At 40.0% G+C, this 27,982-nt stretch overlaps 1 protein-coding gene across 1 annotated transcript in view; it reads left to right on the forward strand.

Annotated features, from left to right (window-relative positions):
* LOC115127078 (receptor-type tyrosine-protein phosphatase mu-like) overlaps positions 1–27,982 on the forward strand; it is a 531,907-nt gene that overhangs the window by 144,346 nt on the left and 359,579 nt on the right. Inside the window, exons 7-8 of the mRNA XM_065006102.1 lie at positions 15,481–15,593; positions 26,911–27,091. Coding sequence (XP_064862174.1) covers positions 15,481–15,593; positions 26,911–27,091 — 294 coding nt within the window. The remainder of the gene's footprint in view (positions 1–15,480; positions 15,594–26,910; positions 27,092–27,982) is intronic.

Below are 27,982 nucleotides of genomic sequence, written 5' to 3' on the forward strand. Positions count from 1 at the left end.
GAGGAACGGGGGAGTTGGCCCCTAGCTAGACACACCTACTGTAAGAGCCATGTTCCTTGGTTACTGTCGCTGAGGAACGGGGGAGTTGGCCCCTAGCTAGACACACCTACTGTAAGAGCCATGTTCCCTGGTTACTGTCGCTGAGGAACGGGGGAGTTTGCCCCTAGCTAGACACACCTACTGTAAGAGCCTGTCTCCCAGGTTACTGTCACTGAGGAACGGGGTAGTTGGCCCCTAGCTAGACACACCTACTGTAAGAGCCATGTTCCCTGGTTACTGTCGCTGAGGAACGGGGGAGTTGGCCCCTAGCTAGACACACCTACTGTAAGAGCCTGTCTCCCAGGTTACTGTCGCTGAGGAACGGGGGAGTTGGCCCCTAGCTAGACACACCTACTGTAAGAGCCATGTTCCCTGGTTACTGTCGCTGAGGAACGGGGAGTTGGCCCTAGCTAGACACACCTACTGTAAGAGCCATGTTCCCTGGTTACTGTCGCTGAGGAACGGGGAGTTGGCCCTAGCTAGACACACCTACTGTAAGAGCCATGTTCCCTGGTTACTGTCGCTGAGGAACGGGGGAGTTGGCCCCTAGCTAGACACACCTACTGTAAGAGCCAGTCTCCCTGGTTACTGTCACTGAGGAACGGTAGAGTTGGCCCCTAGCTAGACACACCTACTGTAAGAGCCTGTCTCCCAGGTTACTGTCGCTGAGGAACGGGGGAGTTGGCCCCTAGCTAGACACACCTACTGTAAGAGCCATGTTCCCTGGTTACTGTCGCTGAGGAACGGGGGAGTTGGCCCCTAGCTAGACACACCTACTGTAAGAGCCATGTTCCCTGGTTACTGTCGCTGAGGAACGGGGGAGTTGGCCCCTAGCTAGACACACCTACTGTAAGAGCCAGTCTCCCTGGTTACTGTCACTGAGGAACGGTAGAGTTGGCCCCTAGCTAGACACACCTACTGTAAGAGCCATGTTCCCTGGTTACTGTCACCGAGGAACGGGGGAGTTTGCTCCTAGCTAGACACACCTACTGTAAGAGCCAGTCTCCCTGGTTAATGTCGCTGAGGAACGGGGGAGTTGGCCCCTAGCTAGACACACCTACTGTAAGAGCCATGTTCCCTGGTTACTGTCGCTGAGGAACGGGGGAGTTGGCCCCTAGCTAGACACACCTACTGTAAGAGCCATGTTCCCTGGTTACTGTCGCTGAGGAACGGGGGAGTTGGCCCCTAGCTAGACACACCTACTGTAAGAGCCAGTCTCCCTGGTTACTGTCACTGAGGAACGGGGGAGTTGGCCCCTAGCTAGACACACCTACTGTAAGAGCCATGTTCCCTGGTTACTGTCGCTGAGGAACGGGGGAGTTGGCCCCTAGCTAGACACACCTACTGTAAGAGCCAGTCTCCCTGGTTACTGTCGCTGAGGAACAACACGTGTGTGTCTAAGCGCACTATGGCGTGTGTATGCGTGTGTATGTCTACTGTATGCACACGTTAGTGTGTGTTTGTTTGGGTTCATACATACCTGGCAGGTGCTGTGATATTTAGAGGACAGCTGTCGCCCTGCCGGCTGGCTGCCTGGTCAACATCACCGTGGCAACAGCTGCTCGCTGACCCTGGCGTATGGCGCTGTCTGCTCTCATATAGCACGCACACACACACACTGACACAGACAGTGACACTACGCATACACACACACACACACTGTAGCCTGTTCTCAGCTGCATTCTAACCCTCGTTCTCTCCCTCTCTCTCTTAGCACTCTGATGTCCCTCTTCTGTCTAAACCCCCTCTTGAGGATTAAAGTGCTGACAAATATGAGCTATTAACATCTTAATAGTTCCACAACCCATCTTAACAGTTGTAGACACCATCTTAACAGTTGTAGACACCATCTTAACAGTTGTAGAACCCATCTTAACAGTTGTAGAACCCATCTTAACAGTTGTAGAACCCATCTTAACAGTTGTAGAACCCATCTTAACAGTTGTAGACCCCATCTTAACAGTTGTAGACCCCATCTTAACAGTTGTAGAACCCATCTTAACAGTTGTAGAACCCATCTTAACAGTTGTAGAACCCATCTTAACAGTTATAGATCCCATCTTAACAGTTCTGGAACCCATTTTAACAGTTCTGGAACCCATCTTAACAGTTCTAGAACCCATCTTAACAGTTATGGAACCCTTCTTAACTGTTCTGGAACCCATCTTAACAGATCTGGAACCCATCTTAACAGTTCTAGAACCCATCTTAACATTTGTTGAACCCATCTTAACAGTTGTAGAACACATCTTAACAGTTGTAGACCCCATCTTAACAGTTGTAGACCCCATTTTAACAGTTGTAGACCCCATCTTAACAGTTGTAGACCCCATCTTAACAGTTGTAGACCCCATCTTAACAGTTGTAGACCCCATCTTAACAGTTGTAGACCCCATCTTAACAGTTCTAGAATCCATCTTAACAGTTCTAGAACCCATTTTAACAGTTCTAGAATCCATCTTAACAGTTCTAGATCCCATCTCAGCTGTTCTAGAACCCATCTTAACAGTTCTAGAACCCATCTTTTGAATTCCAGAACCCACTGTGCCTGTTTCACATAGCTGTAATACCTTACTATCTCTGCTATTGTGTTTTGGTTTTAAAGCTTTTCTATAGAAGTGCATCATTCAGAAGAGGTCACCCATGTTGGGATGTTTTGCTGAGTTGTAATACTGTTTTCTGTGACTCGTGTTTTGCTGTTAACAGTAGCACTATATGTTGTGTTAGTTAAGGATGTGATAAAATTGAGAACAAATATATACGTTTTCTGTTAAAATAATAATACAAATATAATATCCAGGTCAATTCACAATGCAGAATAATGGTCCTATTACTTATTGTAACGGCAGATTTCCTCCTCGTCTGAGGAGGAGGTGTAGCAGGGATCGGACCAAAACGCAGCGTTGTAAGTGTCCATGGTTGTTTATTTAAAAACATATACTGAACACTATGAATATAAAAACAATAAACGTGAACCGAACAAAAACCGAAAAAGTACCGTGTGGTGAAAAACACAGACACGGAAACAAACACCCACAAACCAACAGTGAAACCCAGGCTACCTAAGTATGATTCTCAATCAGAGACAACTAATGACACCTGCCTCTGATTGAGAACCATACTAGGCCGAAACGTAGAAATCCCAAAATCATAGAAAAACAAACATAGACTGCCCACCCCAACTCACGCCCTGACCATACTAACTAATGACAAAACAAAGGAAATAAAGGTCAGAACGTGACACTTATGTACTGTACTACTTTCCCCACGTTGTGTTACAGTCTGAATGAAACATTCATTACATTGAGATTTTGTGTCACTGATCGACACACAAATACCCAATAATGTCAAAGTGGAATTTTGTTTTGGAAATGTATAAAGAAAATGTAAAATCTGAAATGATTTGAGTCAGTAAGTATTATAATCCTTTGTTATGACAAGCCTAAATAAGTTCAGAAATAAAAATGTGCTTTTAATTAACAAATCACATAATAAGTTGCATGGACTCACTCTGTGTGCAATAATAGTGTTTACCATGATTTTTTGAATGACTACCTTATCTCTTTACCTCACACATACAATTATCTGTAATGTCGCTCAATCAAGTAGTGAATTCTACCACAAAGATTGGGGAGGTTTTCCTCGCAAAGAAGGGCACAGATTGGTAGATTGGTACAACAACAAAAATCATAATAACAACATTTAAATAAAAATAATTCTATCCCCTGTAACTATTCCCCAGGTTGTTGCTGTAAATGAGAATGTGTTCTCAGTCAACTTAACTGCTAAAATAAGGGTAAAAAATAAACCCAATCACTACAGAGACATAGATGTCCTTCCTAACTCAGTTGCTGGAGAGGAAGGAAACTGCTCAGGGATTTCGCCATAATGCCAATGGTGATGTTAAAACAGTTACAGAGAGGGTCGTGATAGGAGCAAAATGAGGATGGATCAACAACATTGTAGTTACTCCACAATACTAACATATATGACAGAGTGAAAAGAAGGAAGCCTAAACAGAATAAATAAGTTCTAAAACATGCATCATGTTAGCAACAAGGCACCTGAAATAATACTGCAAAAAATGTGGCAAAGAAATGAACTTTTCAAATCCGTTTGTCATCTGCAGGGACTAGGAACTTTTTTTAGGATAAAAATAAACTGAATACAGCTATAAGCACAGGCACAAAGCATGCTGGGATGTTACGGAATAGAGTTAAGAGGAAAACCTGGTTCAGTCTGCTTTCCAACAGACACTAAGCTAAAACACAAGGACAAATCTACACTGGCGTTGCTTACCAAGACAACATTGAATGTTCCTGAGTGACCTAGTTACAGTTTTGACTTAAATTGATTTTTTTTTTTAAATTGACTTGAAAATCTATGGCAAGACTTGGAAATTGCTGTCTCACAATGATCAACAATCAACTTGACAGAGCTTGAGGTTTTTTGTTTTACATTAATGGGCAAATATTGTACAAACCAGGTGTACAAAGCTCATAGAGACTTACCCCAAAAGACTCACAGCTGTAATCACCGCCAAAGGTGCTTCTGCCAATTATTGATTTAGGGGTGTGAATATGTATGTAAATGGGATTTCTGTATTTAATTTTCAATACATTTTGACAAGTTTTCATTTTGTTGTTATTGGGTATTGTGTGTCGATGGGTGAGATAAAATATATTTTTTACACCATTTTGAATTCAGGCTGTACAAAATGTGAAATAAATCAAGGGTTTGTGAATCATTTCTGAAGACAACGTATTGACCGCTCTGTAAGGTTACACTACAGCGTTTAAATGTCGACTGGGCGATTGAGTTATATCTACATAGGTTGTTGTTTGTCTGGAAGGGTACACTACAGCGTTTAAATGTCGACTGGGCGATTGAGTTATATCTACATAGGTTGTTGTTTGTCTGGAAGGGTACACTACAGCGTTTAAATGTCGACTGGGCGATTGAGTTATATCTACATAGGTTGTTGTTTCTCTGGAAGGGTACACTACAGCGTTTAAATGTCGACTGGGCGATTGAGTTATATCTACATAGGTTGTTGTTTGTCTGGAAGGGTACACTGGCGTTTAAATGTCGACTGGGCGATTGAGTTATATCTACATAGGTTGTTGTTTCTCTGGAAGGGTACACTACAGCGTTTAAATGTCGACTGGGCGATTGAGTTATATCTACATAGGTTGTTGTTTCTCTGGAAGGGTACACTACAGCGTTTAAATGTCGACTGGGCGATTGAGTTATATCTACATAGGTTGTTGTTTGTCTGGAAGGGTACACTACAGCGTTTAAATGTCGACTGGGCGATTGAGTTATATCTACATAGGTTGTTGTTTCTCTGGAAGGGTCTGGAAATGGACTGGGCGATTGAGTTATATCTACATAGGTTGTTGTTTGTCTGGAAGGGTACACTACAGCGTTTAAATGTAGAAGCACCGCTGAACTTGCTGGAATCTGTAAAGGAATGCCACTTCTGAAGCCGAACTAACGTCCACCACTAGGTGACCAGAACAGCCTGCTGCTCAGATCACTCTCTCCTAAAAAAAAAAAGTACTTTAAATTTGAAATACCGTGATTTACCAAGACATTTAGTAGAAAGAAAACACATATTCCGCTAGGAATCGACTCTTAAAAGTCTGGATTTTTGGAACGGAGGAGACTGATTCGTTGCTGTAAATTGTGAGCTAGCAAGTAATGGAGAGAGGGGAGGGGTACAGTATAGGCAGGTCGGCCACAAGGCAGACTGAGTCAGAACCGTGCACTTGGCCTGGATCCCACAATGCAATGCTCTATTTTGCCATTTCTTTCCTTGCAATGTCTCGCAACTTCAGTAAAGCAGGGCCTATCATCAATGAATAAACTAGAATATTCTACGGGCAACAGACCGATGACTGAACACACACTCCCATCATTAGGGAGGAGAAAGAGGAGGCCGACCAGCTGCACTGGGATTTACATTTTGTGGGTGAATTTTTTGTTGTTGTAAAATAAATAAATGGCACAGAACGGTACAGAATAATGTAACAATAATGAACTAGACCAGGAAACAGGAAATAAAGTGACTCAGACCAGACATACATATTTCTATATACGCAGGCCTACAAGTTCACTGAAACCAAGTTCACCAACCGAGCAATGCACCTCTGTTTGACGCATACAACCCTGTCAAGTACACTACACAGCCAAAAGTATATGGACACCTCTTTAAATTAGTGGATTCGGCTATTTCAGCCACACCCGTTGCTGTTACGTGTATACAATTGAGCACACAGCCATGCAATCTCCATAGACAAGCAATGGCAGTAGAATGGCCTCACTGAAGAGTTCATTGGAAATAGAATGGCCCGTACTGAGGAGCTCAGTGACTTTCAACGTGGCACCATCATAGGATGCCACATTTCCAATAAGTCAGTTCATCAAATTTCTGCCTTGCTAGAGCTGCCACGGTCAACTGTAAGTGCTGTTATTGTGAAGTGGAAACGTCTAGGAGCAACAACGGCTCAGCCGTGAAGTGGTAGGCCACACAAGCTCACAGAATGGGACCACCAAGTGTTGAAGCGCATACTGCGTAAAAATCTAAACTGCCTCTGGAAGCAACGTCAGCACAAGAACCGTCGGGAGGTTCATGAAATGGGTTTCCATGGCCGATTAGCCACAAACAAGCATAAGATCACAATGCCCAATGCCCAGCGTCGGCTGGAGGGGTGTAAAGCTCACCGCCATTGGACTCTGGAGCAGTGGAAACACGTTCTCTGGAGTGATGAATCACGCTTCACCATCTTGTAGTAGGTAGAATCTGGGTTTGGCGAAAGCCAGGATAACGCTACCTGCCCCATTGCATAGTGCCAACTTTAAAGTGTGGTGGAGGAGGAATAATGGTCTGGGGCTGTTTTTCGTGGTTTGGGCCTAGGCCCCTTAGTTCAAGTGAAGAGAAATCTTAATGCTACAGCATACAATGACATTCTAGATGATTTTGTGCTTCCAACTTTGTGGCAACAGTTTGGGGAAGGCCCTTTCCTGTTTCAGCATGACAATGCCCCCGTTCACAAAGCAAGGTCTATACAGAAATGGTTTGTCAATATCGGTGTGGAAGAACTTGACTGGCCTGCACAGAGCCCTGACCCCAATCCCATCGAACACCTTTGGGATGAACTGCAAGCCAGGCCTAATCGCCCAACATCAGTACCAGACCTCACTAATGCTCTTATGGCTGAATGGTAGCAAGTCCCCGCATCAATGTTCCAACATCTAGTGGAAAGCCTTCCAAGAAAAGTGGAGGCTGTTATAGCAGCAAAGGGAGTATCAACTCCATATGAATGTCCATTATGGTGGAATGAGATGCTTGACGTAGCAGGTGTTTTCGGCCATGTAGTGTATTACCGGTATGTAGACTTGATTTATGTATAGGATCTGTAGTACATTGATGTTTTAGGAGCTACCTATTGGATCTATAGGATGTTTGAGGAGCTACCTATTGGATCTATAGGATGTTTTAGTGGCTACCTATTGGACCTATATGATGTTTGAGGAGCTACCTATTGGATCTATAGGATGTTTGAGGAGCTACCTATTGGATCTATAGGATGTTTGAGGAGCTACCTATTGGATCTATAGGATGTTTCAGGAGCTACCTATTGGATCTATAGGATGTTTGAGGAGCTACCTATTGGATCTATAGGATGTTTCAGGAGCTACCTATTGGATCTATAGGATGTTTGAGGAGCTACCTATTGGACCTGCAGGATGTTTCAGGAGCTACCTATTGGACCTGCAGGATGTTTCAGGAGCTACCTATTGGATCTATATGATGTTTCGGGAGCTACCTATTGGATCTATAGGATGTTTCAGGAGCTACCTATTGGATCTATAGGATGTTTTAGTGGCTACCTATTGGATCTATAGGATGTTTTAGTGGCTACCTATTGGATCTATAGGATGTTTCAGGAGGTACATATTGGATCTACAGGATGTTTGAGGAGCTACCTATTGGATCTATAGGATGTTTGAGGAGCTACCTACTGACATGTCTCTCCCCTGTTTCATTCATTGAGTTCCACAGATAGCCCTCTACACTTCATGGACACACACACACACACACACACACACACACACACACACACACACACACACACACACTCACACTCTCTCTCTCTCTCTCTCTCAGATATCCCTCCCCTCTATATAGTTACCTGGTAACAGGGTTTGGTTAAAGTTAACAAGTCCTTGTCTTGCTGTTCATGTTTAATTGGCCCTGTGACATCCCAGAAAACCAAAATTGGTTCTGTCAAAGCTCCCAGAACATTTGTTAGGTTGCGGCAAATGTTCTCATAACACCAAAACTGTCCAGTTGTGGTTATGATTATAAAATGTTTGTCTAAAACGTTCGCCTGATGTTGCAAGAATGTTCCCAGAACACATTTTTTTTTAATGTTCTTTAAAGGTTCCCAGAATGGTTGTGTCTGTGGGAACATTAGGTTTATGGAACAGTTTGGTGGGAACATCATAGGGACATCACAAAATATATGTTCCCAAAACACAAAAACTATCCAGTTGTGTGGATGATTTATACAATGTTCCCAAAACACAAGAACTGTCCAGTTGTGTGGATGATTTATACAATGTTCCCAAAACACAAGAACTGTCCAGTTGTGTGGATGATCATACTTTTAGGGTGCAAAAAAACAACATTCACCCGATGTTACACTATTATTGAACACTATTATTGAACACTATTATTGAACACTATTATTAAACACTATTATTGAACACTATTATTGAACACTATTATTGAACACTATTATTGAACACTATTATTGAACACTATTATTGAACACTATTATTGAACACTATTATTGAACACTATTATTGAACACTATTATTGAACACTATTATTGAACACTATTATTGAACACTATTATTGAACACTATTATTAAACACTATTATTGACCACTATTATTGAACACTATTATTAATTATTAAACACTATTATTAAACACTATTATTGAACACTATTATTGAACACTATTATTGACCACTATTATTGAACACTATTATTGACCACTATTATTGAACACTATTATTGACCACTATTATTGAACACTTTTATTAAACACTATTATTAAACACTATTATTGAACACTATTATTGAACACTATTATTGAACACTATTATTAAACACTATTATTGAACACTATTATTGAACACTATTATTAAACACTATTATTGAACACTATTATTGAACACTATTATTGAACACTATTATTAAACACTATTATTGAACACTATTATTGAACACTATTATTGAACACTATTATTGAACACTATTAGAACACTATTATTGAACACTATTATTAAACACTATTATTGAACACTATTATTGAACACTATTATTGAACACTATTATTGAACACTATTATTGAACACTATTATTAAACACTATTATTGACCACACACTATTATTAATTATTAAACACTATTATTAAACACTATTATTGAACACTATTATTGAACACTATTATTGACCACTATTATTGAACACTATTATTAAACACTATTATTGAACACTATTATTGACCACTATTATTGAACACTATTATTAAACACTATTATTGACCACTATTATTGAACACTATTATTGACCACTATTATTGAACACTATTATTAAACACTATTATTGACCACTATTATTGAACACTATTATTGACCACTATTATTGAACACTATTATTAAACACTATTATTGACCACTATTATTGAACACTATTATTGACCACTATTATTGAACACTTTTATTAAACACTATTATTGAACACTATTATTAATCACTATTATTGAACACTATTATTGCACACAGAGTAAGTCCATGCAAATTATTGTGACTCGTTATGGACATTTAGACTTTCCATAACAAAAGGGGTTGAATATTGACTCAATACATTTCACCTTTTTCCTTTTTAAATAATTTGTAAAAAACTAATTTGTGAATAGTCTCTTAAGACACTGTTAACCGAATGAGAACCTTAACGGAATGTTCTGTGGTCTTTTTTTTTTAGATGTTGTGAACAGTGTTTAGTGAATGTTAGGACAACATTTAAAGGATATTCATTTCAAATATTATCTTGGAAGAAAACATATTGTTGGAATGTTTGTAGGACGTTATCACCCTAATGTTAGCTAAAACCCTAACTAGGACTTAATGTGAATGTTCGCTAATGTTTTGAGAATGTTCCCGGGTTTGCTGGGATGTCTGTGACAGAATGATTGTGAGTCATCATGTATGAATCCATTGGGGTGTGAGGGCAGTTGGGGTCCTCGCTCATAGCAGGTGCCCTGAACTATGCTTGTGTGGTGGGAGTGTCAGGTGTAATGGTCGTGAGTGTCCTCACTTATAGCAGGTGTCCTGGACTATGCCTGACTGGCTAGGTGATTGACTGGCTAGTTATTTATTGAGTGTACAGATGTAGGATCGTAACTTGATCACCCCGTTGAGAACATTTAAAAAGTCTTCTGAAGTTTGTAATTTCCATTTTTAAGTGTCAGACTTGATATTCCCAAAAAAGGATCAACCCAACAAAAATGTCCATTAATTATAATTAACATAATAATTCACATTTCCTGTTGCTGCAGGATTATTTTTAGTAAACTGGCTCAAATAAAGAGCCTACATAGGTTCAAAGATTTAATGACAAAAGTTAGGTGATGTCTAAAGCTGTTTGCTTTGGTACAGACTGTTTTTTAGTGTCTTGGGGACAGAGTGTCTATACAATACATAATAAAAATACTCATCAATCTACACACAATACCCCATAATGACACAGAGAAAACCGATTTTTAGAAACACCTTATTTACATACAGTACCAGTCAAAGGTTTGGATACACCTACTCATTCCAGGGTTTTTCTTTATTTTTACATTTGTGGAATAATAGTGAAGACATCAACATGATAAAAAAATAAAACATATGGAATCATGTAGTAACCAAAAAAGTGTTAAACAAATCAAAATATATTTCATTTTTGAGATTCTTCAAAGTAGCCACCCTTTGTCTTGATGACAGCTTTGCACACTCTTGGCATTCTCTCAACCAGCTTCATGAGGTAGTCACCTGGAATGCATTTCAATGAACAGCTGTGCCTTTGCTAAAAGTTAATTTGTGGAATTCCTTTCCTTCTTAATGCATTTCAGATAATCCGCTGTGTTCTGACAAGGTAGGGTTGGTATACAGAAGATAGTCCATAGGACTAGGAGTAGGAAATCAAGTACAGGGAGTGAATATTTAATTAATAAAAAAAACATGGAACAATACAAGAAACACGAGAAGCGTACAGCCATGAAACACAGAGTCAATAACGCCTGGGGAAAGAACCAAAGGGAGTGACAGTTATAGGGAAGGTAATCAGGCAAGTGATGGAGTCCAGGTGAGCGATGAGGCGCTGATGCGCGTAACGACGGTGACATGTGTGCGTAATAATGAACAACCTGACGACCTCGAGCGCTGGAGAGGGAGTATACAGTGACAGAGTTGCTGTGGTGGATTGTTCCACTCAACACTGCTGGTATGTAAAAATGTGTTCTTACCAGATAGACTCTTCCATTGAAAACAGACCATATCAGTGTCTGGCTCTGGTGCCGTGTAGGTGGACATCTCTAATATAAGTTAAATAATTAGGTATGTACCTGGGGGCTGAGTCAGTGATAATTCTATGAACCAGACCATGTTGAATTAATATTATTTATGTTTCTAATTAAAATGCTCGACTTCCTGATGAGTACGAGCGGGGAGTTTAAATACAATTCTCACAAGTTTGTTTTACAGCTCTTGGTCTGTTTTATTGGTTTTTTGACCTTTGATTTAACCAGGTAGGCAATTTGAGAACAAGTCCTCGTTTACAACTGAGACCTGGCCAAGATAAAGCAAAGCAGTGCGACACAAACAACAACACAGAGTTACACATGGAGTAAAACAAACGTACAGTCAATAACACAATAGAATAGTATATGTACAGCGTGTGCAAATGAGGTGAGATAAGAGGTAAGGCAATAAATAGGCCATGGTGGCAAAGTAATTACAATATAGCAATTAAACACTGGAATGGTAGGATGTGCAGAAGAAGAATGTGCAAGTAGAGCTACTGGGGTGCAAAGGAGATTGCAGGTGGTTGCAGCTCTATGTTGCAGCTCTATGTTGCAACTTTATGTTACAGCTCTATGTTGCAGCTCTATGTTGCAGCTCTATGTTGCAACTCTATGTTACAGCTCTATGTTGCAGCTCTATGTTGCAGCTCTATGTTACAGCTCTATGTTGCAGCTCTATGTTGCAGCTCTATGTTGCAGCTCCGTGTTACTGAGGTCAAAGTAGAGCACTGTATGAGAAACTAGGTTGTCATTTAAGATGCAGACAGTCAGAGGAGTGGACAAGGTAACATTCTGTCATTCTACCCCTGAACAAGGCAGTTAACCCACTGTTCCCCTGAACAAGGCAGTTAACCCACTGTTCCCCTGAACAAGGCAGTTAACCCACTGTTCCCGTGAACAAGGCAGTTAACCCACTGTTCCCCTGAACAAGGCAGTTAACCCACTGTTCCCCTGAACAAGGCAGTTAACCCACTGTTCCCCTGAACAAGGCAGTTAACCCACTGTTCCCGTGAACAAGGCAGTTGACCCACTGTTCCCCTGAATAAGGCAGTTGACCCACTGTTCCCCTGAACAAGGCAGTTGACCCACTGTTCCCCTGAACAAAGCAGTTGACCCACTGTTCCCCTGAACAAGGCAGTTAACCCACTGTTCCCTGAACAAGGCAGTTGACCCACTGTTCCCTGAACAAGGCAGTTAACCCACTGTTCCCTGAACAAGGCAGTTGACCCACTGTTCCCTGAACAAGGCAGTTGACCCACTGTTCCCTGAACAAGGCAGTTGACCCACTGTTCCCCTGAACAAGGCAGTTGACCCACTGTTCCCTGAACAAGGCAGTTGACCCACTGTTCCCTGAACAAGGCAGTTGACCCACTGTTCCCTGAACAAGGCAGTTAACCCACTGTTCCCTGAACAAGGCAGTTAACCCACTGTTCCCCTGAACAAGGCAGTTGACCCACTGTTCCCGTGAACAAGGCAGTTGACCCACTGTTCCCCTGAACAAGGCAGTTGACCCACTGTTCCCCTGAACAAGGCAGTTGACCCACTGTTCCCCTGAACAAGGCAGTTGACCCACTGTTCCCCTGAACAAGGCAGTTAACCCACTGTTCCCCTGAACAAGGCAGTTGACCCACTGTTCCCCTGAACAAGGCAGTTAACCCACTGTTCCCCTGAACAAGGCAGTTGACCCACTGTTCCCCTGAACAAGGCAGTTAACCCACTGTTCCCCTGAACAAGGCAGTTAACCCACTGTTCCCCTGAACAAGGCAGTTGACCCACTGTTCCCTGAACAAGGTAGTTGACCCACTGTTCCCCTGAACAGGGAAGTTGACCCACTGTTCCCCTGAACAAGGCAGTTAACCCACTGTTCCCCTGAACAAGGCAGTTAACCCACTGTTCCCCTGAACAAGGCAGTTGACCCACTGTTCCCCTGAACAAGGCAGTTGACCCACTGTTCCCCTGAACAAGGCAGTTGACCCACTGTTCCCCGGGCGCCGATGTCTATTAAGGACATATAGACGGATAGCATACCATTCTATACTGGAGGTTAAAACCCAGTCTCTCAGACACTGAACTAGTCTATACTGGAGGTTAAAACCCAGTCTCTCAGACACTGAACTAGTCTATACTGGAGCTTAAAACCCAGTCTATCAGACACTGATCCAGTCTATACTGGAGGTTAAAACCCAGTCTCTCAGACACTGAACCAGTCTATACTGGAGGTTAAAACCCAGTCTGTCAGACACTGAACCAGTCTATACTGGAGGTTAAAACCCAGTCTCTCAGACACTGATCCAGTCTATACTGGAGGTTAAAACCCAGTCTGTCAGACACTGAACCAGTCTATACTGGAGATTAAAACCCAGTCTCTCAGACACTGAACTAGTCTATACTGGAGCTTAAAACCCAGTCTATCAGACACTGATCCAGTCTATACTGGAGGTTAAAACCCAGTCTCTCAGACACTGAACCAGTCTATACTGGAGGTTAAAACCCTGTCTCTCAGACACTGAACCAGTCTATACTGGAGGTTAAAACCCAGTCTGTCAGACACTGAACCAGTCTATACTGGAGGTTAAAACCCAGTCTCTCAGACACTGAACCAGTCTATACTGGAGGTTAAAACCCAGTCTCTCAGACACTGAACCAGTCTGTACTGGAGGTTAAAACCCAGTCTCTCAGACACTGAACCAGTCTATACTGGAGGTTAAAACCCAGTCTCTCAGACACTGAACCAGTCTATACTGGAGGTTAAAACCCAGTCTGTCAGACACTGAACCAGTCTATACTGAAGGTTAAAACCCAGTCTCTCAGACACTGAACCAGTCTATACTGGAGGTTAAAACCCAGTCTCTCAGACACTGAACCAGTCTATACTGGAGGTTAAAACCCAGTCTCTCAGACACTGAACCAGTCTAAACTGGAGGTTAAAACCCAGTCTGTCGGACACTGAACCAGTCTATACTGGAGGTTAAAACCCAGTCTGTGGGACACTGAACCAGTCTATACTGGACGTTAAACCCCAGGAAGAAAACAGGGTACTTGGAATAGTGTATGTGTGTGTACCAAAAGGCACCCTATTCTCTATATAGTGCACGACCTTTGACCAGAGGCCCTATTAGATCCCTATAGGCCGTGGTCAAAAGTTGGGCACTACATAGGGATTAGGGTGCCAGACTGGAGCACTGGGAGTATGTTGTGTGTGTTAGATGAGTTAAATAAAATGTTAATAGTCGCGTACACATTTTGTTATCGCGGGTTTAGTGAAATGCTTATGTTCCTATCTCCTAACAGTACAGTAGTATATATATATATATATATATATATATATATATATATATATATATATATATATATATGACTGTGTTTGTTTAATTGGAATAATTGAATTGGAATAGCCCTCTGAGATAAAATACTAGCAGTAAATATATTTGAGGGATAATGGGGTGTTTTGTGGATTAAGTTGACGATGTGTTTAGGTCATGAGTGTTGTGGTATAATTTCCTGTATTGATTTTGTGTTGAAGTCTGAGAAGGTAAAATTTGAACATGAAACAACTTAAACCCTTCATTGAATAAGTTGTGTATGTTCCTTGGTACAGACTTGTTCTATTAGTAAGCTTTTTTGGGGTGGGGGGGGGGTGGGTGGGGGGGACAACTGTGACTTGAGTACAATATCCATTATGTTTGTTGTGTCTCAACTTGAGAGCCTTAAAAGTTTAGTATCCATTGTCTATGATGTTTCTGCACTTATTATCGTATTGTTACTCAGATCTGTCTCCTCTTCTTCTATCCGCCCCAGAGCCCCCGGTGCCCATCGCTCCCCCCCAGCTCACAGCGGTCGGCGCCACCTACCTTTGGATCCAGCTTAACGCTAACTCCATCAACGGAGACGGTCCGATCATCGACCGAGAGGTATTTCTATTTATTAATGGTTTGGTTTAATAGGGACAGATTGGCCGCGGCCCAGCATGCACCTTCATTCCCTACATAGTGCACTACTTCAATGTGCCTACGGCCAAAAGAAGTACACTTTATACGGGATAGGGTGACATTTGGAATGGACCCATACATAATGAGTAAACAATAATCTGATGCATTGCACCATAGTGTCTATAGCAGTATTCACAATAGTGTCTATAGCAGTATTCACCATAGTGTCTATAGCAGTATTCACCATAGTGTCTATAGGGGTATTCACAATAGTGTTTATAGCAGTATTCACCATAGTGTCTATAGCAGTATTCACCATAGTGTCTATAGCAGTATTCACCATAGTGTCTATAGCAGTATTCACCATAGTGTCTATAGCAGTATTCACCATAGTGTCTATAGCAGTATTCACCATAGTGTCTATAGCAGTATTCACCATAGTGTCTATAGCAGTATTCACCATAGTGTCTATAGCAGTATTCACCATAGTGTCTATAGCAGTATTCACCATAGTGTCTATAGCAGTATTCACCATAGTGTCTATAGCAGTATTCACCATAGTGTCTATAGCAGTATTCACCATAGTGTTTATATTCAGTTTATAGCAGTTTCATAGCAGTATTCACCATAGTGTCTATAGCAGTATTCACCATAGTGTCTATAGCAGTATTCACCATAGTGTTTATACAGTGTCACCATAGTGTCTATCAGTATTCACCATAGTGTCTATAGCAGTATTCACCATAGTGTCTATAGCAGTATTCACCATAGTGTCTATAGCAGTATTCACCATAGTGTCTATAGCAGTATTCACCATAGTGTCTATAGCAGTATTCACCATAGTGTCTATAGCAGTATTCACCATAGTGTCTATAGCAGTATTCACCATAGTGTCTATAGCAGTATTCACCATAGTGTCTATAGCAGTATTCACCATAGTGTCTATAGCAGTATTCACCATAGTGTCTATAGCAGTATTCACCATAGTGTCTATAGCAGTATTCACCATAGTGTCTATAGCAGTATTCACCATAGTGTCTATAGCAGTATGCACCATAGTGTCTATAGCAGTATTCACCATAGTGTCTATAGCAGTATTCACCATAGTGTCTATAGCAGTATTCACCATAGTGTCTATAGCAGTATTCACCATAGTGTCTATAGCAGTATTCACCATAGTGTCTATAGCAGTATTCACCATAGTGTCTATAGCAGTATTCACCATAGTGTCTATAGCAGTATTCACCATAGTGTCTATAGCAGTATTCACCATAGTGTCTATAGCAGTATTCACCATAGTGTCTATAGCAGTATTCACCATAGTGTCTATAGCAGTATTCACCATAGTGTTTATACAGGTATTCACCATAGTGTCTATAGCAGTATTCACCATAGTGTCTATAGCAGTATTCACCATAGTGTCTATAGCAGTATTCACCATAGTGTCTATAGCAGTATTCACCATAGTGTCTATAGCAGTATTCACCATAGTGTCTATAGCAGTATTCACCATAGTGTCTATAGCAGTATTCTATAGCAGTATTCACCATAGTGTTTATACAGGTATTCACCATAGTGTCTATAGCAGTATTCACCATAGTGTCTATAGCAGTATTCACCATAGTGTCTATAGCAGTATTCACCATAGTGTCTATAGCAGTATTCACCATAGTGTCTATAGCAGTATTCACCATAGTGTCTATAGCAGTATTCACCATAGTGTCTATAGCAGTATTCACCATAGTGTCTATAGCAGTATTCACCATAGTGTCTATACAGGTATTCACCATAGTGTCTATACAGGTATTCACCATAGTGTCTAGCAGTATTCACCATAGTGTATATAGCAGTATTCACCATAGTGTCTATAGCAGTATTCACCATAGTGTCTATAGCAGTATTCACCATAGTGTCTATAGCAGTATTCACCATAGTGTCTATAGCAGTATTCACCATAGTGTTTATAGCAGTATTCACCATAGTGTCTATAGCAGTATTCACCATAGTGTCTATAGCAGTATTCACCATAGTGTCTATAGCAGTATTCACCATAGTGTCTATAGCAGTATTCACCATAGTGTCTATAGCAGTATTCACCATAGTGTCTATAGCAGTATTCACCATAGTGTCTATAGCAGTATTCACCATAGTGTCTATACAGGTATTCACCATAGTGTCTATACAGGTATTCACCATAGTGTCTAGCAGTATTCACCATAGTGTCTATAGCAGTATTCACCATAGTGTCTATAGCAGTATTCACCATAGTGTCTATACAGGTATTCACCATAGTGTTTATAGCAGTATTCACCATAGTGTCTATATCAGTATTCACCATAGTGTCTATAGCAGTATTCACCATAGTGTCTATAGCAGTATTCACCATAGTGTTTATACAGGTATTCACCATAGTGTCTATAGCAGTATTCACCATAGTGTCTATAGCAGTATGCACCATAGTGTCTATAGCAGTATGCACCATAGTGTCTATAGCAGTATTCACCATAGCGTTTATACAGGTATTCACCATAGTGTCTATAGCAGTATTCACCATAGTGTCTATAGCAGTATTCACCATAGTGTCTATAGCAGTATTCACCATAGTGTCTATAGCAGTATTCACCATAGTGTCTATAGCAGTATTCACCATAGTGTCTATAGCAGTATTCACCATAGTGTTTATACAGGTATTCACCATAGTGTCTATAGCAGTATTCACCATAGTGTCTATAGCAGTATTCACCATAGTGTCTATACAGGTATTCACCATAGTGTCTATACAGGTATTCACCATAGTGTCTAGCAGTATTCACCATAGTGTATATAGCAGTATTCACCATAGTGTTTATACAGGTATTCACCATAGTGTTTATAGCAGTATTCACCATAGTGTCTATATCAGTATTCACCATAGTGTCTATAGCAGTATTCACCATAGTGTCTATAGCAGTATTCACCATAGTGTCTATAGCAGTATTCACCATAGTGTTTATACAGGTATTCACCATAGTGTCTATAGCAGTATTCACCATAGTGTCTATAGGGGTATTCACCATAGTGTCTATAGCAGTATTCACCATAGTGTCTATAGCAGTATTCACCATAGTGTCTATAGCAGTATTCACCATAGTGTCTATAGCAGTATTCACCATAGTGTCTATAGCAGTATTCACCATAGTGTCTATAGCAGTATTCACCATAGTGTCTATAGCAGTATTCACCATAGTGTCTATAGCAGTATTCACCATAGCAGGTATTCACCATAGTGTCTATAGCAGTATTCACCATAGTGTCTATAGCAGTATTCACCATAGTGTCTATAGCAGTATTCACCATAGTGTCTATAGCAGTATTCACCATAGTGTCTATAGCAGTATTCACCATAGTGTCTATAGCAGTATTCACCATAGTGTCTATACAGGTATTCACCATAGTGTCTATAGCAGTATTCACCATAGTGTCTATAGCAGTATTCACCATAGTGTCTATAGCAGTATTCACCATAGTGTCTATAGCAGTATTCACCATAGTGTCTATAGCAGTATTCACCATAGTGTCTATAGCAGTATTCACCATAGTGTCTATACAGTATTCACCATAGTGTCTATACAGTATTCACCATAGTGTCTATAGCAGTATTCACCATAGTGTCTATAGCAGTATTCACCATAGTGTCACCATATACAGTATTCACCATAGTGTCTATAGCAGTATTCACCATAGTGTCTATAGCAGTATTCACCATAGTGTCTATAGCAGTATTCACCATAGTGTCTATATACAGTATTCACCATAGTGTCTATAGCAGTATTCACCATAGTGTCTATAGCAGTATTCACCATAGTGTTTATAGCAGTATATTCACCATAGTGTCTATAGCAGTATTCACCATAGTGTCTATAGCAGTATTCACCATAGTGTCTATAGCAGTATGCACCATAGTGTCTATAGCAGTATTCACCATAGTGTTTATACAGGTATTCACCATAGTGTCTATAGCAGTATTCACCATAGTGTCTATAGCAGTATTCACCATAGTGTCTATAGCAGTATTCACCATAGTGTCTATAGCAGTATTCACCATAGTGTCCATAGCAGTATGCACCATAGTGTCTATAGCAGTATTCACCATAGTGTCTATACAGGTATTCACCATATTCACCATAGTGTCTATAGCAGTATTCACCATAGTGTCTATACCATAGTGTCAGGTATTCACCATAGTGTCTATACAGGTATTCACCATAGTGTCTAGCAGTATTCACCATAGTGTATATAGCAGTATTCACCATAGTGTTTATACAGGTATTCACCATAGTGTCTATACAGGTATTCACCATAGTGTTTATAGCAGTATTCACCATAGTGTCTATATCAGTATTCACCATAGTGTCTATAGCAGTATTCACCATAGTGTCTATAGCAGTATTCACCATAGTGTTTATACAGGTATTCACCATAGTGTCTATAGCAGTATTCACCATAGTGTCTATAGCAGTATTCACCATAGTGTCTATAGCAGTATTCACCATAGTGTCTATAGCAGTATTCACCATAGTGTCTATAGCAGTATGCACCATAGTGTCTATAGCAGTATGCACCATAGTGTCTATAGCAGTATTCACAATAGTGTCTATAGCAGTATGCACCATAGTGTCTATAGCAGTATTCACCATAGTGTCTATAGCAGTATTCACCATAGTGTTTATAGCAGTATTCACCATAGTGTCTATAGCAGTATTCACCATAGTGTCTATAGCAGTATTCACCATAGTGTTTATACAGGTATTCACCATAGTGTCTATAGCAGTATTCACCATAGTGTCTATAGCAGTATTCACCATAGTGTCTATAGCAGTATTCACCATAGTGTCTATAGCAGTATTCACCATAGTGTCTATAGCAGTATTCACCATAGTGTCTATAGCAGTATTCACCATAGTGTTTATACAGTATTCACCATAGTGTCTATAGCAGTATTCACCATAGTGTTTATCACCATAGTGTCTATAGCAGTATTCACCATAGTGTCTATAGCAGTATTCACCATAGTGTCTATAGCAGTATTCACCATAGTGTCTATAGCAGTATTCACCATAGTGTCTATAGCAGTATTCACCATAGTGTCTATAGTGTCTAGTATTCACCATAGTGTCTATAGCAGTATTCACCATAGTGTCTATAGCAGTATTCACCATAGTGTCTATAGCAGTATTCACCATAGTGTTTATACAGTATTCACCACCATAGTGTCTATAGCAGTATTCACCATAGTGTCTATAGTATTCACCATAGTGTCTATAGCAGGTCACCATAGTGTCTATAGCAGTATTCACCATAGTGTCTATACAGTATTCACCATAGTGTCTATAGCAGTATTCACCATAGTGTCTATACAGTATTCACCATAGTGTTTATAGCAGTATTCACCATAGTGTCTATAGCAGTATTCACCATAGTCACACCATAGTGTCTATAGCATAGTGTCTATAGCAGTATTCACCATAGTGTCTATAGCAGTATTCACCATAGTGTCTATAGCAGTATTCACCATAGTGTCTATAGCAGTATTCACCATAGTGTCTATAGCAGGTATTCACCATAGTGTCTATAGCAGTATTCACCATAGTGTCTATAGCAGTATTCACCATAGTGTCTATAGCAGTATTCACCATAGTGTCTATAGCAGTATTCACCATAGTGTCTATAGCAGTATTCACCATAGTGTCTATAGCAGTATTCACCATAGTGTCTATACAGGTATTCACCATAGTGTCTATAGCAGTATTCACCATAGTGTCTATAGCAGTATTCACCATAGTGTCTATAGCAGTATTCACCATAGTGTCTATAGCAGTATTCACCATAGTGTCTATAGCAGTATTCACCATAGTGTCTATAGCAGTATTCACCATAGTGTCTATATTCACCATATGTCTATAGCAGTATTCACCATAGTGTCTTATAGCAGTATTCACCATAGTGTCTATAGCAGTATTCACCATAGTGTCTATAGCAGTATTCACCATAGTGTCTATAGCAGTATTCACCATAGTGTCTATATAGCAGTATTCACCATAGTGTCTATAGCAGTATGCACCATAGTGTCTATAGCAGTATTCACCATAGTGTCTATAGCAGTATTCACCATAGTGTCTATAGCAGTATTCACCATAGTGTCTATAGCAGTATTCACCATAGTGTCTATAGCAGTATTCACCATAGTGTCTATAGCAGTATTCACCATAGTGTCTATACAGGTATTCACCATAGTGTCTATTCACTAGGTATTCACCATAGTGTCTATAGCAGTATTCACCATAGTGTCTATAGCAGTATTCACCATAGTGTCTATAGCAGTATTCACCATAGTGTCTATAGCAGTATTCACCATAGTGTTTATACAGGTATTCACCATAGTGTCTATAGCAGTATTCACCATAGTGTCTATAGCAGTATTCACCATAGTGTCTATAGCAGTATTCACCATAGTGTCTATAGCAGTATTCACCATAGTGTTTATACAGGTATTCACCATAGTGTCTATAGCAGTATTCACCATAGTGTCTATAGCAGTATTCACCATAGTGTCTATAGCAGTATTCACCATAGTGTCTATAGCAGTATTCACCATAGTGTCTATAGCAGTATTCACCATAGTGTCTATAGCAGTATTCACCATAGTGTCTATAGCAGTATTCACCATAGTGTCTATAGCAGTATTCACCATAGTGTCTATAGCAGTATTCACCATAGTGTCTATAGCAGTATTCACCATAGTGTCTATAGCAGTATTCACCATAGTGTCTATAGCAGTATTCACCATAGTGTCTATAGCAGTATTCACCATAGTGTATTCACCATAGTGTCTATACAGTATTCACCATAGTGTCTATAGCAGTATTCACCATAGTGTCTATAGCAGTATTCACCATAGTGTTTATACAGGTATTCACCATAGTGTCTATAGCAGTATTCACCATAGTGTCTATAGCAGTATTCACCATAGTGTCTATAGCAGTATTCACCATAGTGTCTATAGCAGTATTCACCATAGTGTCATAGTGTCTATAGCAGTATTCACCATAGTGTCTATAGCAGTATTCACCATAGTGTCTATAGCAGGTATTCACCATAGTGTCTATAGCAGTATTCACCATAGTGTCTATAGCAGTATTCACCATAGTGTCTATATCAGTATTCACCATAGTGTCTATAGCAGTATTCACCATAGTGTCTATATTCACCATAGCAGTATTCACCATAGTGTCTATAGCAGTATTCACCATAGTGTCTATAGCAGTATTCACCATAGTGTCTATAGCAGTATGCACCATAGTGTCTATAGCAGTATTCACCATAGTGTCTATACAGTATTCACCATAGTGTCTATAGCAGTATTCACCATAGTGTCTATAGCAGTATTCACCATAGTGTCTATAGCAGTATTCACCATAGTGTCTATAGCAGTATTCACCATAGTGTCTATAGCAGTATTCACCATAGTGTCTATAGCAGGTATTCACCATAGTGTCTATAGCAGTATTCACCATAGTGTCTATAGCAGTATTCACCATAGTGTCTATAGTGTCTATAGCAGTATTCACCATAGTGTCTATAGCAGTATTCACCATAGTGTCTATAGCAGTATTCACCATAGTGTCTATAGCAGTATTCACCATAGTGTCTATAGCAGTATTCACCATAGTGTCTATACAGTATTCACCATAGTGTCTATAGCAGTATTCACCATAGTGTCTATAGCAGTATTCACCATAGTGTCTATAGCAGTATTCACCATAGTGTCTATAGCAGTATTCACCATAGTGTCTATAGCAGTATTCACCATAGTGTCTATAGCAGTATTCACCATAGTGTCTATAGCAGTATTCACCATAGTGTCTATAGCAGTATTCACCATAGTGTTTATACAGGTATTCACCATAGTGTCTATAGCAGTATTCACCATAGTGTCTATAGCAGTATTCACCATAGTGTCTATAGCAGTATTCACCATAGTGTCTATAGCAGTATTCACCATAGTGTCTATATTCAGTGTATTCACCATAGTGTCTATAGCAGTATTCACCATAGTGTCTATAGCAGTATTCACCATAGTGTCTATAGCAGTATTCACCATAGTGTCTATAGCAGTATTCACCATAGTGTCTATAGCAGTATTCACCATAGTGTCTATAGCAGTATTCACCATAGTGTCTATAGCAGTATTCACCATAGTGTCTATAGCAGTATTCACCATAGTGTCTATAGCAGTATTCACCATAGTGTCTATAGCAGTATTCACCATAGTGTCTATAGCAGTATTCACCATAGTGTCTATAGCAGTATTCACCATAGTGTCTATAGCAGTATTCACCATAGTGTCTATTCAGTGTCTAGTATTCACCATAGTGTCTATAGCAGTATTCACCATAGTGTCTATAGCAGTATTCACCATAGTGTCTATAGCAGTATTCACCATAGTGTTTATACAGGTATTCACCATAGTGTCTATAGCAGTATTCACCATAGTGTCTATAGCAGTATTCATAGTGTCTATATCAGGTATTCACCATAGTGTCTATAGCAGTATTCACCATAGTGTCTATAGCAGTATTCACCATAGTGTCTATAGCAGTATTCACCATAGTGTCTATAGCAGTATTCACCATAGTGTCTATAGCAGGTATTCACCATAGTGTCTATAGCAGTATTCACCATAGTGTCTATAGCAGTATTCACCATAGTGTCTATAGCAGTATTCACCATAGTGTCTATTCACCATAGTGTCAGTATTCACCATAGTGTCTATAGCAGTATTCACCATAGTGTCTATAGCAGTATTCACCATAGTGTCTATAGCAGTATTCACCATAGTGTCTATAGCAGTATTCACCATAGTGTCTATAGCAGTATTCACCATAGTGTCTATAGCAGTATTCACCATAGTGTCTATAGCAGTATTCACCATAGTGTCTATAGCAGTATTCACCATAGTGTCTATAGTATTCAGTATTCACCATATACAGGTGTCACCATAGTGTCTATAGCAGTATTCACCATAGTGTCTATAGCAGTATTCACCATAGTGTCTATAGCAGTATTCACCATAGTGTCTATAGCCATAGTATCTATAGCAGTATTCACCATAGTGTCTATAGCAGTATTCACCATAGTGTCTATAGCAGTATTCACCATAGTGTCTATAGCAGTATTCACCATAGTGTCTATAGCAGTATTCACCATAGTGTCTATAGCAGTATACCATAGTGTCTATAGCAGTATTCACCATAGTGTTTATACAGGTATTCACCATAGTGTCTATAGCAGTATTCACCATAGTGTCTATAGCAGTATTCACCATAGTGTCTATAGCAGTATTCACCATAGTGTCTATAGCAGTATTCACCATAGTGTCTATAGCAGTATTCACCATAGTGTCTATAGCAGTATTCACCATAGTGTCTATAGCAGTATTCACCATAGTGTCTATAGCAGTATTCACCATAGTGTCTATAGCAGTATTCACCATAGTGTCTATAGCAGTATTCACCATAGTGTCTATAGCAGTATTCACCATAGTGTCTATAGCAGTATTCACCATAGTGTCTATAGCAGTATTCACCATAGTGTCTATAGCAGTATTCACCATAGTGTCTATATAGCAGTATTCACCATAGTGTCTATAGCAGTATTCACCATAGTGTCTATAGCAGTATTCACCATAGTATTCACCATAGTCTATAGCAGTATTCACCATAGTGTCTATAGCAGTATTCACCATAGTGTCTATAGCAGTATTCACCATAGTGTTTATTCACCATAGTGTCTAGCAGTATTCACCATAGTGTCTATAGCAGTATTCACCATAGTGTTTATACTATTCACCATAGTGTCAGTATTCACCATAGTGTCTATAGCAGTATTCACCATAGTGTCTATAGCAGTATTCACCATAGTGTCTATAGCAGTATTCACCATAGTGTCTATACAGTATTCACCATAGTGTTTATTCACCATACAGTATTCACCATAGTGTCTATAGCAGTATTCACCATAGTGTCTATAGCAGTATTCACCATAGTGTCTATCACCATAGTGTCTATAGCAGTATTCACCATAGTGTCTATACAGGTATTCACCATAGTGTCTATAGCAGTATTCACCATAGTGTCTATAGCAGTATTCACCATAGTGTCTATAGCAGTATTCACCATAGTGTCTATAGCAGTATTCACCATAGTGTTTATACAGGTATTCACCATAGTGTCTATAGCAGTATTCACCATAGTGTCTATAGCAGTATTCACCATAGTGTCTATAGTGTTTATATTCACCATAGTGTCTATAGCAGTATTCACCATAGTGTCTATAGCAGTATTCACCATAGTGTCTATAGCAGTATTCACCATAGTGTCTATAGCAGTATTCACCATAGTGTCTATAGCAGTATTCACCATAGTGTCTATAGCAGTATTCACCATAGTGTCTATAGCAGTATTCACCATAGTGTCTATAGCAGTATTAGTGTTTATACAGTATTCACCATAGTGTCTATAGCAGTATTCACCATAGCAGTATGCCATAGTCTATAGCAGTATTCACCATAGTGTCTATACAGGTATTCACCATAGTGTCTATAGTGTCAGTATTCACCATAGTGTCTATACAGTATTCACCATAGTGTCTATTCACCATAGTGTCTATAGCAGTATTCACCATAGTGTTTATAGCCTTATTCACCATAGTGTCTATAGCAGTATTCACCATAGTGTCTATAGCAGTATTCACCATAGTGTCTATAGCAGTATTCACCATAGTGTCTATAGCAGTATTCACCATAGTGTCTATAGCAGTATTCACCATAGTGTCTATAGCAGTATTCACCATAGTGTCTATAGCAGTATTCACCATAGTGTCTATAGCAGTATTCACCATAGTGTTTATAGCAGTATTCACCATAGTGTTTATACAGGTATTCACCATAGTGTCTATAGCAGTATTCACCATAGTGTTTATACAGGTATTCACCATAGTGTCTATAGCAGTATTCACCATAGTGTCTATAGCAGTATTCACCATAGTGTTTATACGGGTATTCACCATAGTGTCTATAGCAGTATTCACCATAGTGTCTATAGCAGTATTTCCCAATACTGGTCCTGGGGAACCAAAGAGATGCACATTTGTTTTTGCATGATTCTACTCATCAGACACTTGATGATGAGTGGATTATTAAATCAAGTGTTGGGCCTGTATTGGACATCCCTGGGACATATCTTCCAACCCTTTTTCCCAGGTGGAGTACCGTACGGTGTCAGGGACCATGTATGACCTGCAGCCTGTGGACAAGACCACCCATAAGATAGGTCACCTGACACCAGACACAGACTATGAGATCAGTGTGCTGTTGACCAGGCCCCTGGATGGAGGGACTGGGGCCCCCGGGCCTCCTCTCAGGGCCAGGACCAAGTGTGCTGGTGAGTCCTAATAATAAGTTGTATACTAAACACAAGAACGCGCACGCACACACACACACACACACACACATGCTCGAACCTTCACTCCGAGCCGGTGGACCAAGTGTACTGATTTGTCTGAACCGTAGAGATCCTATTAAATTACTAGAGGGGCATTTTTCATAAACCAGTTCCAGAATGGGGTGAATAATGGCAGCCATATTAGTCAGGGAGAATTTCAAACCAGTCTAATTGGAATGATTGGCAGTGGAAGTATAATAATCGTGATTTGACTTATGCAGGAAAATAAAAGTAAGGTATGTGATATATCAGAAGGTGTGTAATATAATTATTGTCAAACTGAAATATTGTCACATGATTATGAATGCAGTTTATACGGCTTGTATACCAATTTCTGGTATAAATAGTCTCTACAATATGTATAAACAGACGATAAATGTCAACATTTTTTGTTGTTTTCTTGGATGGCTGTGAGTGCTATGATACAATATCAGTCCTGGTTGCATTTACGACTTGTCTAAGTCCAATCATCAACTGATTGTGGATGGACTGCATTGTTTGACCAGAGCCCTATGGAACCCTATTCCCTGTATAGTGCACTACTTTAGACCAGAGCCCTATGGAACCCTATTCCCTGTATAGTGCACTACTTTAGACCAGAGCCCTATGGAACCCTATTCCCTGTATAGTGCACTACTTTAGACCAGAGCCCTATGGAACCCTATTCCCTGTATAGTGCACTACTTTAGACCAGAGCCCTATGGAACCCTATTCCCTGTATAGTGCACTACTTTATACCAGAGCCCTATGGAACCCTATTCCCTGTATAGTGCACTACTTTAGACCAGAGCCCTATGGATCCCTATTCCATATATAGTGCACTACTTTAGA

The sequence above is a fragment of the Oncorhynchus nerka genome, linkage group LG20, assembly GCF_034236695.1.
Source record: "Oncorhynchus nerka isolate Pitt River linkage group LG20, Oner_Uvic_2.0, whole genome shotgun sequence".
Classification (NCBI taxonomy): domain Eukaryota; kingdom Metazoa; phylum Chordata; class Actinopteri; order Salmoniformes; family Salmonidae; genus Oncorhynchus; species Oncorhynchus nerka.